The 15,436-nt window shown below is 47.3% G+C and overlaps 1 protein-coding gene across 1 annotated transcript in view; it reads right to left on the bottom strand.

Moving 5' to 3' along the window:
• LOC145355160 (uncharacterized) overlaps positions 1-15,436 on the bottom strand; it is a 93,850-nt gene that overhangs the window by 68,179 nt on the left and 10,235 nt on the right. The window contains 1 exon segment of the mRNA XM_080207076.1: positions 7,982-8,753. Coding sequence (XP_080063202.1) covers positions 7,982-8,753 — 772 coding nt within the window.

The following is a 15,436-nucleotide window of genomic DNA, read 5'->3' as shown; positions in this document are numbered from 1 at the left end:
GCTAGCTGATCGAAGACAGAGGGTGGTAGTGGATGGGAAATGTTCAACCCGGAGTTCAGTTACAAGCGGTGTACCTCAGGGATCTGTTTTGGGGCCACTGCTGTTTGTCATTTTTATAAATGACCTAGATGAGGGTGTAGAAGGATGGATTAGTAAATTTGCTGACGACACCAAAGTCGGAGGAGTTGTAGGCAGTGAGGATGGATGTTACAGTTTGCAGAGGGACATAGATAAGCTGCAGAGCTGGGCCGAGAGGTGGCAGATGGAGTTTAATGTGGAAAAGTGTGAGATGATTCACTTTGGAAAGAGTAACAGGAGTACAGAATATAGGGCTAAGGGAAGGACTCCTAGTAGTGTTGACGAGCGGAGTGAGATCTTGGGGTACATGTGCATAGCTCCCTGAAAGTTGGCACCCAGGTTGATAAGGTTGTTAAGAAGGCGTACGGTGTGTTAGCTTTTATTGGTAGAGGGATTGAATTTCGGAGCCGTGAGGTCATGTTACAACTGTACAAAACTCTGGTGCGGCCGCACTTGGAGTATTGTGTACAGTTCTGGTCGCCGCATTATAAGAAAGATGTGGAGGCATTGGAAAGGGTGCAGAGGAGGTTTACCAGGATGTTGCCTGGTATGGTGGGAAGGTCTTATGTGGAAAGGCTGAGGGACCTGAGGTTGTTTTCATTCGAGAGAAGAAGGTTACGAGGTGACCTAATTGAGGCATACAAGATGATCAAAGGATTGGATAGGGTGGACAGTGAGAGCCTTTTTCCTTGGATGGTGATGGCTAACACGAGGAGACATAGCTTTAAATTAAGGGATGATAATTATAGGACGGATGTCAGAGGTAGGTTCTTTACTCAGAGGGTAGTAAGGGCGTGGAATATACCTCGCTAAATATTTTTAAGACGCAGGTTGATGGGTTTTTGATAAGAGAGGGGATTAAGGGTTATGGGGAGAGGGCGGGAATGTGGAACTGAGACACGACAGATCAGCCATGATCTTATTGAATGGCGGGGCAGGCTCGAAGGGCTAGATGGCCTACTCCTGCTCCTATTTCTTATGTTCTTGTGACCTGATTGAGGCATACAGGATGATCGGAGGGTTAGATAGGGTGGACAGTGAAAATCTGTAAAATGCTCCACTGTCATATCGCTCTGGGGCCACAAAAAAAGATAAAAGGGACTGGGAGCGATGGCCCCCACAGACATCGGCCCCCCCCCAACAACACAACTGTCCCCCTTATCCACCCACCTCCTCCTTTACCCAGACCGATCGTGGCCCCCCCTGCTCTACTCCCCACCACCCCCCCCGCACCGATCACCCACAAAGTGGCAGCGGACACTCCCCCCCCCACCCCCATTGATCGCCTGCAGAGCGGCAACAGATCCCCCCTTGACCCTGCCCCCACCACCAGAGAATAATCTGGCCGTCCTCCCCCTACCCACCCAACCCACCCCACCAGAGAACCATCTGGCCCACCTTCTCTTCCCCCCTTCTCACCAGAGAACGAACTGCCCACTGACTCACCCCACCCCATCCCCCCACCCCCCCCCCGACACCCCCCGACCCCACCCTCACCACCCCCTCCGACCCCGACCCACCCTCACGCCACCACCACTACCCTGACTCCCCCCACCCCCCCAACCGCACCCTCACCTCACCCCCCCCGACCCCCCAACCCCGACCCACCCTCACCCCACCCCGACCCACCCTCACCCCACTCCCCCGCCCCACTCCCCCCACCCTCACCCCACCCCCGCCCCACTCCCCCACCCTCACCCCACTCCCCCACCCTCACCCCACCCCACCCTCACCCCAACCCCACCCCCCCAACACCCCCTCCACCCCAGACCCTGACCCACCCACCCCCACCCCCCCATTTCCCCCCCACCCATTCCCCCCTCCACCACCCCCACCTCCCCCCCTCCACCCCCCCATTCCCCCCCTCCACCACTCCCACCTCCCCCCCCCTCCGCCACCCCCACCTCCCCCCCCCTCCACCACCCCCACCTCCCCCCCCCTCCACCACCCCCACCTCCCCCCCCTCCACCACCCCCACAATTCCCTTGTCTATCAGAAATCTATCTACCTGTGACTTAAATATATTTAGCGAGGTAGCCTCCACCACTTCAACGGGCAGAGAATTCCAGAAACTCACCACCCTTTGAGTGAAGAAGTTCCTCCTCAACTCCGATCTAAACTGCTCCCCCCCTTATCTTGAGGCTGTGCCCTCTAGTCCTGCTGTCCTTTCTGAGCGGGAAGAATCTCTCTACCTCTACCCTATCCATCCCCTTCATTATCTTATACGTCTCTATAAGATCCCCCTCCGCCTTCTAAACTCTAACGAGTACAGACCCAGTCTATTCAATCTCTCCTCATAGGCTAACCCCCTCATCTCTGGTATCAGCCTAGTGAACCTTTAGCTAATACAAAGACTTGCAAAGCCAGTATCCTGGTGAATTACTTTTTTATTGACCAAAGTACACTGGGAGGAGAGTGCTCGAGTGCTGGGCAGTCCAGCACTCCTCTTGAAGTTACATTACATTTGTCAATATAATTATACAATTTCCAAGTTCACTTTTCCAGCCCTCTGGTTCATCCCTGCCAGATACAAATTAATCATCATTAATACAGCTCAATCATTAATAAATGTCATGTACCTGAGCTAAGTACATCCTACACTCTGATAGCATGGGAATTCATTGTCTATATAACCCAGAAGCTCCCACTCTCTGTCACGTAGCAACTTGTACTCTGTAAGTGATAGAGTTCGAACGTACCTTTCCCACTGTCTCTCAATTATATATGTGGTACAATTCAAAACTCTTCATTCGCAGCTCGATGATGAACTTTCATAAGAACATAAGAAATAGGAGCAGGAGTAGGCCATCTGGCCCTTCGAGCCTGCCCCGCCATTCAATAAGGTCATGGCTGATCTGTCGTGGCTCAGTTCCACTTTCCCGCCCTCTCCCCATAACCCTTAATCCCCTCTCTTATCAAAAACCCATCAACCCGCTTCTTAAAAATATTTAGCGAGGCAGCCTCCACCACTTCAACGGGCAGAGAATTCCAGATATTCACCACCCTTTGAGTGAAGAAGTTCCTCCTCAACTCCGTTCTAAACCGCCCCCCCTTTATCTTGAGGCTGTGCCCCCTAGTCCTACTGTCTTTTTTGAGCGGGAAGAGTCTCTCCACCTCTATCCTATCCATCCCATTCATCATCTTATACGTCTCAATGAGATCTCCCCTCATTCTTCTAAACTCTAACGAGTACAAGCCTAGTTTATTCAGCCTCTCCTCATAGCTCAACCCCCTCAACTCCGGTATCAGCCTAGTAAACCTCCTCTGCACTCCCTCCAAGGCCAAAATATCCTTGCGCAGGTGCGGCGCCCAAAACTGCACACAGTACTCCAGCTGCGGCCTCACCAATGCCCTATACAGCTGCAGCAAGACCTCCCTACTTTTATATTCAATCCCCCTCGCGATGAAGGCCAGCATCCCATTCGCCTTCCTGACCACCTGCTGCACCTGCAGGCTGGGTTTTTGCGACTCATGCACAAGGACCCCGAGGTCCCTCTGCACCGTCGCCTGCTGCAGTTTTTCGCCACGTAAGTAATAGTCCTTCCTACCATTCTTCCTACCAAAGTGGACCTGATCAGCAGAAATTGAATTCCTGCTCAGCTTGCACTTTCCATGACCTATGCTGCTTAGTGGCTGTGTTCTTCTTAAAGAACGTGGTTCTTCTCACTTAGTTTTCATCCCATTACACCTGGGGGCAGCCTGCATTTGGCCAAGGTATACAGACCACTTTCAAAAATACATGTTTAAATCTGAAATTTATGGTTAAATTTGTAATATATGTTTAAATCATCTGAGTGTGGTTATATGTGTTTCTATGCATACAGCACTTCTGCAAATCATGTACCTAAGGCACATTGTGATTCTTATTCTAAATTAATCCACTCAATTCTTGTCGTCTTTATTAGTATTTTAAATCCCAGAATATTTTGAAATTCTCTAACTACCAAGCAAAGAAAATCATCAATTCTTATACTCAGCCCATCCCGGCTGGACACAATCCAAACAGAATGGTTACAGATTACATACATTATATATCAGTCCAATGAAATGAGTATCTGGACATCCTGGGGCTTTGTGATTATCTCATGAACAGATAGGTGCTCCCATCATGATGTTTTCCAGACCCCGATATCTACCATCCTTGGGCTTTCTTTATACACAGACTCCCTTCGTTAGAAAAGGGGGGGATTAAAAGTTCTCAGATGGATGTCAGCACAGTCTGGGAATCACTTCTATTTCATAATCTCTCATTTTAAACTCTTCAGTATCCAATTCCAGAATTCTCCTTTTCATTGTGTTAATTGTGTCAGGAATAAATCTTTGGAGCTCACAGGAAGTTTAACCCAAGATCAGTCCATTGGTCAGAATCATCTCACATCTCCCAAATTTTAAATAACCATTACAAATTAAAACTCTCATTCTCGCCTGTGTGAATTGTATCTGGATTAAAATTCCCACACGTTTAGTAAAACATCCTGGAATCATGTCTCTGACCATGGCTCCAGGTTCATAACTTTTTAAAAAAAGCTTTATTAATTACACTTCATTTTTTAAAATCTGTTTGTTTTAAATCATAGACAGAAAACCTCAAAGCTCGAAGCATTCAACCCACAAATATCATCCATACACAAGCAGAGAAACTTAGCACATGGTTTACAATAACAATAATTTACTTGGAGTACTGTGCGCAGTTCTGGTCACCTCACTACAGGAAGGATGTGGAAGCTATTGAGAGGGTGCAGAGGAGATTTACAAGGATGTTGCCTAGATTGGGAGGCATGCCTTATGAAGATAGGTTGAGGGAGCTAGGTCTCTTCTCCCTGGAGAGACGAAGGATGAGAGGCGACCTGATAGAGGTTTATAAAATGTTGAGAGGAATAGATAGGGTGGATTCTCGGAGGCTATTTCCCAGGGCTGAAATGGTCGCTACGAGAGGACACAGATTTAAGGTGCTGGGAGGCAAGTACAGAGGAGATGTTAGGGGTAAGTTTTTCACTCAGAGGGTGGTGAGTGAGTGGAATCGGCTGCCGTCGGTGGTGGTGGAGGCGAACTCGCTGGGGTCTTTTAAAAGACTTCTGGATGAGTATATGGGATCTAATGGGATTGGGAGTTACAGATAGTTCTATAGCCTGGTAGGTAGGGATATGATCGGCGCAACTTGTGGGCTGAAGGGCCTGTTTGTGCTGTAGTGTTCTATGTAACAATAACTGAATTGAATTCCTTAAGCGTCTTGTGCTTCTGTTTTTAAACTTCTGGAATGTCTTTAATAAAGATTCAAGATAAGGTTATTTCCTCAGAGAGATAAACCTTAACAAATGTAGCCCAAAGCAACGATAAAACGCATCTACAAACATCCACATAACACAAATGAAACACACACGTTCTCATTGCTTGTAAATATCAAACAACAAATTATTTCTTGCAGCTATAGATAGGATAGCAGGACTAGAGGACACAGCCTCAAGATAAGGGGGGGAGCAGTTTAGATCGGAGTTGAGGAGGAACTTCTTCACTCAAAGGGTGGTGAATCTCTGGAATTCTCTGCCCGTTGAAGTGGTGGAGGCTACCTCACTAAATATATTTAAGCCACGGGTAGATAGGTTTCTGATAGACAAGGGAATTAATGGGGAGAAAGTGGGAAAGTGGAACTGATCCACTTCAGATCAGCCATGATCTTATTGAATGGCGGGGCAGGCTCGAAGGGCTGGATGGCCTACTCCTGCTCCTATTTCTTATGTAGCTAAAGCGTCTTAAAGCGACAGAGCACTACAAGCTCACAACCCTTGATTAAAATAAGATACAAGATCCTTCATTAGAACGTTTTTCAGGCAATTTCCAAGGTCTGATTTTATCAGCAACATCTAGTCTTTAAAATCCCTAACACGTTACCACCTGCAAAATCTTTGTTCTTTATCTGGGATTGAGGTGACAACACGATAAATCTCTCAGAGTTATTCCAAATTCCTCCAGACTTTGCTTAAAATTTCCACATTTCACTGGTTCCCCAAAATCCTCAATTATAAACTAAAATAGACACGAGTTTCTGGATAATTTAAAAATAAATCAGCGGAAAGGGTTAACTTTTCTACAGAACCTGAAGGGTGGGGAGTGAGCAGGAAAAACATATTTTTAAAAAGTTCTCTAACAACAAATTTGATTTTAAACTCCATGTATTAATTTTCTTGTTATTTTCCTCAACCTAATTATTTTAATTTGATCAGTTTTTGTTAGGGATGGGCATCTTCTCTTGTTTATAAAGTAGTTCACTTGTTTTGTTAATTCTACATGGGCTCGGAGTGTCAGAACCCAGACTTTAATCATCCTTATCCTTTCTCTCCTTTTGCCACCGCTCCCGCTGTTTTGCGGGAGGGTCGCGGGGATTCCAATCAGACCTGATCATTTTATCGTAAAAGTAAAATACTGTGGACGCTGGAATCGGAAACAAAAACAGAAAAGGCTGGAAAATCTCAGCAGGTCTGACAGTGTCTGTGGAGAGAGAGTAGGGCCAATGTGCCGAGAGTGGAACAGTCTTGACAGAGCTCTCGAAACGTTGGCTCTATTCGCTCATCGTTGAGAAGTTTCCTGTGCTTTATTTCCAAATGGCTCGTGGATTCTGAAGCCAGGTATTTGCAACAAGCAACGGCCCACGGTAGCACAGTGGTTAGCACTGCTGCTTCGCAGCTCCAGGGTCCTGGGTTCGATTCGCGGCTCGGGTCACTGTCTGTGTGGAGTTTGCGCATTCTCCCCGTGTCTGCGTGGGTTTCCTCCCACAGTCCAAAGATGTGCGGGTTAGGTTGATTGGCCATGCTAAGAAATTGCCCCTTAGTTTCCAAGGATGTGTAGGTTAGAGGGATGAGTGGGTATAATATGGGGGGGTAGGGCCTGGGTGGGATTGTGTTCGGTGCAGACTCGATGGGCTGAAGGGCCTCTTTCTGCACAGTAGGGTTCTATGATTCACAGGAGGCAAAGCCGTGAGATCGGTCACGAAAACCCTCCAATTGACCAATTAGAACCACAGAATATTACAGCTCAGAAACAGGCCTTTTGGCCATTCTGGTCTGTGCCGAACCATTTTTCTGCCTAGTCCCACTGACCTGCACTTGGACCATATCCCTCCACATGCCTCTCATCCATGAACCCATCCAAGTTTTTCTTAAAAGTGACCCTGCATTTATCCAGCAGCTCATTCCACACTCCCACCACTCTCTGCGTGAAGATTCCCCCTCCTAACATTCCCTTAAAACTTTTCTCCTTTCACCCTTAACCCATGCCCTCTGGGTTTTTTTCTCCCCTAGCCTCAGTGGAAAAAGCCTGCTTGCATTCACTCTATCTATACCCATCAAAATCTTATACACCTCTATCAAATCTCCCCTCATTCTTCTACGCTCCAGGGAATAAAGTCCTAACCCTATTCAATCTCTCAGCTTCTCAAGTCCTGGCAACATCCTTGTGAACCTTCTCTGCACTCTTTCAACCTTATTTACATCCTTCCTGTAACTAGGTGACCAAAACTGTACACAATACTCTAAATTCGGCCTCACCAATGCCTTATATGTAATGTTCTATTATATAACCTTACCATAACACTCCAACTTTTATACTCGATACTCCGAATTGTGAGAATGAACAAACTAAAGATTTTTAATTAGTCACAAATAAAGCTTGCATTAATACTGCAATGAAACTGTGAAATTCCCCTAATCATCACACTCCGGTGCCTATTCCAGTCAATGTAGCTAACCAGGACATCTTTCAGACTGTGGGAGGAAACTCGGAGGAAACGCATGCAGATGGTGACCCAAGCTGGGAATCGAACCCAGGTTCCTGGCTCTGTGAGGCAGCGGTGCTAACCACTGTGCCAGTGTGTAATCGAGAGCAGAAACAATAACAGCAACCTCTAATTATTTGTGAGCTTGTCGGTGTCTCAGCAGATGGGATGACTGACTGAATCCCTTCCCACACTGACAGCAGGTGAACGGCCTCTCCCCAGTGTGAACTCGCTGGTGTGTCCGCAGGGTGGATGCGTCGGTGAATCCCTTCCCACACTGAGAGCAGGTGAACGGCCTCTCCCCAGTGTGAGTTCGCTGGTGTGACTGCAGGTTGGATAACTGAGTAAATTCTTTCCCACACTGAGAGCAGGTGAATGGCCTCTCCCCGGTATGAACTTGCTGGTGTCTCTGCAGGCTGGATAACTGAGTGAATGCTTTCCCACACTCGGAGCAGATGAACGGTCTCTCCCCGGTGTGAACTCGCTGGTGTGTCTGTAGGGCGGATGAATCACTGAATCCCTTCCCACACTCAGAACAAGTGTACGGTCTCTCCCCAGTGTGAACTCGCTGGTGTGTCTGCAGGGTGGATAACTGAGTGAATCCTTTCCCACACTGAGAGCAGGTGAACGGCCTCTCCCCGGTGTGAACTCGCTGGTGTGTCTGCAGGTTGGAAGCATGACTGAATCCCTTCCCGCACTGAGAGCACGTGAACGGTCTCTCCCCAGTGTGAGTTCGCTGGTGTCTCTGCAGGGTTGATGAATCACTGAATCCCTTCCCGCACACAGGGCAGATGAATGGCCTCTCCCCAGTGTGACTGCGCCGATGAACTTCCAGCAAACATGGGAATCTGTAGCCCTTCCCACAATCAACACATTTCCACGGATTATTCATGTTTTGGTTCTCAGTCTCCAGGTCAGAAAATCATTTGAACCCACACACAACACGGGTACAGTCTCTCACTGTGTATCTGATTAAAGCTCTTTCTACAGTCAGATCACTGGAACACACTCACTCAGGTGTGTGTGTGTGTGTGTTGGTGCTTTTCCAGTCACACTGATGCTTAAAATCTTTTGACGCAGACAGAACAGAGAACATTTCTCCTTCTCGATTCAGAGGCCGATAATATTCAGGTCCCAAGGAATATGACTCTGTCAGATCTAGATGTAATATTTCAGATTTCTGTTATTCTTCCTCTTCCGATATCCTGTGAGAACAATTCAGAACAGATTATTTTAGTTTCTGTGGAATATTCTTTCCTCTCACATTCCCCAAAAGCTGTAAATTCATAGAATCTGTACAGTGCAGGAGACCATTTGGCCGATTGTGTTTGCACCAACACCAATCCCACCTACATCCAATCCCCGCAACCCCAGGTATTTACCCTGCTAATCTCCCTGACACTCTAGGGCAATTTAGCATGGTCAATCAACTTAACCTGCATATCTTTGGAGAGTGGGAGGAACCCAGAGCGCCTGGAGAAAACCCATACAGACATGAGGAGAACTCCGCGCAGTCACCCCAGGCCAGAATTGAACATGGGTCCTTGGCACTGTGAGGCAGCAGTGTTAACCATCCATCCCACACACTCTCCCTCCCTCTGCTGTATCTAATATTCACCCTCCTAATTCTCCTGAAGGTGCTGATTGACAGATCCATGCTCACTGCTTCCTGTCCTGGACACAGAGAGCTGAGAATCTCCATGCAGGCTGCCAGACAGATCTCTGTCTCTGTGACTGGATTAACAATGTGTGGAATGTACAGACTGGATTCACTTCCTTTCCCTTCAGTTGCTGCAAGTCCCCAGTTTCCCCCCAGAATGAGAAAAGAACTGGAAAGGGGGAGTAAAGAAACTGTTTGACTCACCGGAGGAAGTTTGAGACTGTCTGAAGCTTCATTCACACAGGGCCTGCGCTCTGATTGATTGGAAGAGCAAAGTTCTTCCGGTCCTCCAATTCTTCCCATTGGTTGAAGCTGGTCAAAGGTTGAGAGTAGGGACTACGCATGTGCGCGTTTTTGGAGGGAATGCGCATGTGCAGGATTTTGGGAGCATGCGCATGTGCGGGTTTTCGGGAGAATGCGCCGATGCAGGTTTTTGGTGAGAGTGCGCATGTGCGGGTTTTTGAGGTTGTCTGCTCATATGCGGATTTTTGGGGGAATGCCCATATGCGGGTTTTTGATGAGAATGCCCATATGCGGGGTTTTGATGAGAATGCCCATATGCGGGGTTTTGATGAGAATGCCCATATGCGGGGTTTTGGGGGAATGTGCGGGTTTTTGAGGGGAATGTGCGGGTTTTTGAGGGGACATGCCCATATGCGGATTTTGGGGGAGAATGCGCATGTGCGGGTTTTTAAGGCGGAATGCGCATGTGTTGGCGAGGGGCGGGGCCAGGGACAAAGCTGGCGCGCTGACCATTGTCTGTCCGGGTGTTCCAGCCCTTCCCATTGGACAGCAGCTCAGCGCGGCTGGAGGGAAAAGTCCCGCCCACCCACAAGTGCGGCTCCGCCCCTCATTGTCCGTCTGCCGGGGATTAGGAACATAAGAAATAGGAGCAGGAGTAGGCCATCCAGCCCTTCGAGCCTGCCCCGCCATTCAATAAGATCATGGCTGATCTGAAGTGGATCAGTTCCACTTTCCCGCTTTCTCCCCATAACCCTTAATTCCCCTGTCTATCAGAAACCTATCTACCCGTGACTTAAATATATTCAGCGAGGCAGCCTCCACCACTTCAACGGGCAGAGAATTCCCGAGATTCACCACCCTTTGAGTGAAGAAGTTCCTCCTCAACTCCGTTCTAAACTGCACCCCCCCCCCTTATCTTGAGGCTGTGTCCTCTCGTCCTGCTGTCCTTTCTAAGCGGGAAGAATCTCTCTACCTCTACCCTGTCCATCCCTTTCGTTATCTTATACGTCTCTATAAGATCCCCCCTCATCCTTCTAAACTCCAACGAGTACAAGCCCAGTCTACTCAGTCTCTCTTCATAGTCCAACCCCCTCATCTCCGGTATCAGCCCAGTGAACCTCCTCTGCACTCCCTCCAAGGCCAAAATATCCTTGCACAAGTGCGGCAACCAAAACTGCACACAGTACTCCAGCTGCGGCCTCACCAATGCCCTATACAGTTGCAGCAAGACCTCCCTACTTTTATATTCTATCCCCCTCGCTATGAAGGCCAGCATCCCATTTGCCTTCCTGACCACCTGCTACACCTGCAGACTGGGTTTTTGTGACTCATGCACAAGGACCCCCAGGTCCCTCTGCACCGTAGCATGCTACAGCTTTTCGCCCTTTAAATAGTCATCCCTCCTACTACTATTCCTGCCAAAGTGGATAACCTCACACTTCCTAACATTGTACTCCATCTGCCAGGTCCTCGCCCACTCGCTTCACCTATCCAGATCCCTCTGCAGACTTTCTACACCCTCCGCACAATTTGCTTTTCCACTCATCTTCGTGTCATCAGCAAATTTCGACACCCTACACTAAACCCCCTCCTCCAAATCATCTATATAAATGTAAATAGCTGAGGCCCCAGCACCGATCCCTGTGGCACTCCACTAGTCACCAACCGCCAATCCGAATAGCACCCATTGATACCAACTCTCTGCCTCCTATTAGACAGCCAATCCTCTATCCACGCTAACACCTTACCCCCACCTCCATGCCCCCTAACCTTCTGAAGCAGCCTTTTGTGTGGCACCTTATCAAACGCCTTCTGAAAATCGAGAAACACCACATCCACCGGTTTCCCTCTATCTACCGCACTAGTCACATCCTCATAGAATTCCAATAAATTTGTCAGACACAACTTCTCCTTAACGAATCCGTGCTGTGTCTGCTCTACCAAACAATTCTCCTCAAGATGCCTCGCTATTTCTTCTTTGATGACGGATTCCAGCATTTTTCCTACAAGACGTTAAACTAACCAGCCTATAATTCCCTGCCTTTTGCCTGTTACCCTTTTTAAACAGCGGCGTAACATTAGCATTTTTCCAATCTTCCGGCGCTTCCCTGGAATCCAGCGAGGTTTGGAAAATAATCACTAAGGCATCCACTATCACCTCTGCCATTTCCTTCAGAACCCTGGGATGCATTCCATCCGGTCCTGGGGACTTGTTCACCATCAGTCCTGCTAGCTGATCAAGCACTGCCTCTCTAGTGACTGTGATCACATTCAGGCCCTCAACTCCTACCACCTTTCTATCTTTAATACCCGGCAAACTATTCGCATCCTCCTCCGTGAAGACCGAGGCAAAAAACTTATTTAAGGCCTCAGCCATTTCCTCATCCCCTACCACTAAATCCCCCCTCTCATCCTCTAAGGGTCCAACATTCACCCTAGCCAGCCTCCTCCTCTTTATATATTTATAAAAACTCTTACTATCCTTTTTTCTATTTAGTGCTAGTTTAGCTTCATAGTCTATCCTTCCTTTCTTTATCATCTTCTTCTTCAATCTTTGTTGATTTTTAAACCTCTCCCAATCTTCTACTCGCCCACTACTTTTAGCCACTCTAAACGCATCAGCTTTTAATTTAATACTCTCCTTTTTTCCTTCGTTAACCACGGCTGATTATCCCTTCTCCTACGTTCCTTCTTTACCATCGGAATATATTTCTGCTGAGCACCGAAAAAGATCTCCTTAAAGATCCCTCACTGTTCTTCAGCAGTCCTACCAACAAATCTGCGTCCCCAATCTACATTTGCCAATTCCTCTCTCATCCTATCGTACTCCCCTTTGTTCCAACAGAGGACACAGGTCTTTCTCATCCTCCATCTGCATCAAAAACTCCACCATACAATGATCGCTCTTCCCAAGAGGATCCCTCACAACAAGGTCCCTAATTCTACCCGCCTCATTACACAACACCAGATCTAAGATAGCTCACTCCCTCGTCGGTTCCATCACACACTGTTCAAGGAAACTATCCCGACAGCATTCCAAGAACTCTTCCTCAAGCCCACCGCGTCCGACATGGGTCAACCAATCAATATGTAGATTGAAATCCCCCATAATTATCGCTGTTCCATTTCTGCACACCTCATTTATTTGCTTGTTTATAGCCCGCCCCACCTCCGAGTTGTTATTTGGGGGCCTATAGACCACACCCACCAGCGTCTTCCTCCCTTTGCTGTTCCTTATCTCCACCCACAAGGATTCCACGTTCTGCTCTTTGGAGCCTATATCTTCCCTTACTACCACCCTGATATTATCCTTAATCAGCAGAGCTACCCCTCCCCCTTTTTCCTCCTGTCTATCCTTCCTAAACACTTGATACCCCTGGACATTCAGCTCCTAGTCCCTGTCACCCTGCAACCATGTTTTCGTAATGGCCACCAAATCATATCCATTTGTGCTGATCTGCGCCACCAGCTCATTCACTTGGTTCCGAATGCTTTGTGCATTCAGGTAAAGTGTCTTTATCCCAGCCTTCACCTGGACCCTATTTGAAGGAACGCTACCAACCTTACTCATGCCCCCTACTATTGGGACATCCTCAACATTTTCCCGTACCCGTACCCTCTCCTTGACTTTAGACATGGTCATTTCTCCTACCCCTGCACCCTCCCCCCACCTAATTAGTTTAAAGCCCTATCTACAGTCCTAGTTATACGATTCACCAGGACTCTGGTCGCAGCACGGTTCAGACCAAGACCACCCCATCTGAATAGGTCCCACCTGCCCCAATATTGGTGCCATTGCCCCATAAATTCAAACCCATTCCTCCCACACCAATCCCTGAGCCACCCATTCACCTCTTTAATCCTATCTACCCTACGCCCATCTGCACACGGTTCAGGTAGTAATCCAGAGATAACCACCTTGTCGGTTCTGCTTTTTAACTTCATTCCCAGCTTCTCGTACTCCTTCCCCAGATCGTTGGTCCCCAGTTTGCCTATGTCGTTGGCCAATGGGAACTATGCAGGACCGGAAGTTGGTCAATGAGTTTGTTCAGCAGCTCATCACTGCCCAGCAAAGCTGCTGCTCCTCTCTCTCTGAATGAAGATTGAGCTTCAGACAGACTCAAACCTCCTCCTGTCTCCCACATCTGTGGGTAAAACACTCTATACTCATTCTGGACTTCAATTTTTAACTTCCAGGTCACCACTGGCTGTTGAAATAACGATCCTTCTTCATGCATTTCTAAAAGCTAATACACTGTATTGCACACATCACCAGTCTGCCCATTTACGTCCAAATGTAAAACTTTAACATGGCTGTCAGCTTGAAGATTTTCAGGTCTTTTTATCCAGGACAGGAACTAGTGAACATCCATCTGCCAATCAGTCTGAATTAGGAGGGTGAATATTGGATACAGCAGACTGAGAATAGAGGGAGAGTGTGTGGGATGGAGAGTTACAGCTTTTGGGGAATGTGTAAGAAAAAGGATGTTACAGAGAAACTCGAATTGTCGGTTCTGAATTTCTATCCTGCATTGTAAGAAGTCTCACAACACTAGGTTAAAGTCCAACAAGTTTATTTGGAATCAGAACGCTGCCTCTTCCTCAGGTGAATCCTCTCAGAATTCACTTATCGGCCATTTGGCAAGAAAGAACAAAAAAACTATTGACAAAATGATTGGGTCTGATTCGAATCCCCACAACCCTCCTGTAAAACAGAGGGAGTGGTGGCAAAAGGAGGAAAAGGACAAGAATAATAAAGCCTAGATTCTGATTCTCCGAGCCCACGTAGAATTAACAAAACAAGTGAACCAGTTTATAAAGAACAGAAGCTCCCCACCTGAACAAAAACTGATCAAATTAAAGTAATTATATTGAGTGTACTCGTTAGAGTTTAGAAGAATGAGGGGAGATCTCATTGAGACGTATAAGATGATGAATGGGATGGATAGGATAGAGGTGGAGAGACTCTTCCCGCTCAAAAAAGACAGTAGGACTAGGGGGCACAGCCTCAAGATAAAGGGGAGGCGGTTTAGAACGGAGTTGAGGAGGAACTTCTTCACTCAAAGGGTGGTGAATCTCTGGAATTCTCTGCCCGTTGAAGTGGTGGAGGCTGCCTCGCTAAATATTTTTAAGAAGCGGGTTGATGGGTTCTTGATAAGAGAGGGGATTAAGGGTTATGGGGAGAGGGCGGGAAAGTGGAACTGAGCCACAACAGATCAGCCATGATCTTATTGAATGGCGGGGCAGGCTCGAAGGGCTAGATGGCCTACTCCTGCTCCTATTTCTTATGTTCTTATGTTCTTATGAGTAATATAACAATAGAATAAGTTTAAAATCAAATTTGTTTTGGGGTTAGAGAAGTTTTTCTTTTAAATTACATGAAGTGACATAATTCACTTAAGTGACATAACTCACTGGGGTCTTTTAAAAGACTTCTGGATGAGTATATGGGATCTAATGGCATTGGGGTTATAGATAGGTCTATGGCTTAGTAGGTATACAAGTGATCGGCGCAACTAGTGGGCCGAAGGGCCTGTTTGTGCTGTAGTGTTCTATGTTCTATGTTTAATTGTGTGCCAAGTTTCTCTGCTCACTCCACATCCCTTTAGATTCTGTCGAAAAGTTAACCCTTTCAGCATACACTTGATTTTTTCAAAAAATTGTCTGGAAATTTAGGTACTGAGATT

The sequence above is a fragment of the Carcharhinus amblyrhynchos genome, chromosome 18 (genome assembly GCF_965287045.1).
Source record: "Carcharhinus amblyrhynchos chromosome 18, sCarAmb.v2.hapA, whole genome shotgun sequence".
In the NCBI taxonomy this organism is placed as follows: domain Eukaryota; kingdom Metazoa; phylum Chordata; class Chondrichthyes; order Carcharhiniformes; family Carcharhinidae; genus Carcharhinus; species Carcharhinus amblyrhynchos.
Note: the sequence above shows the minus strand (reverse complement) of the source record. Positions and strands in the feature narration are given on the sequence as shown.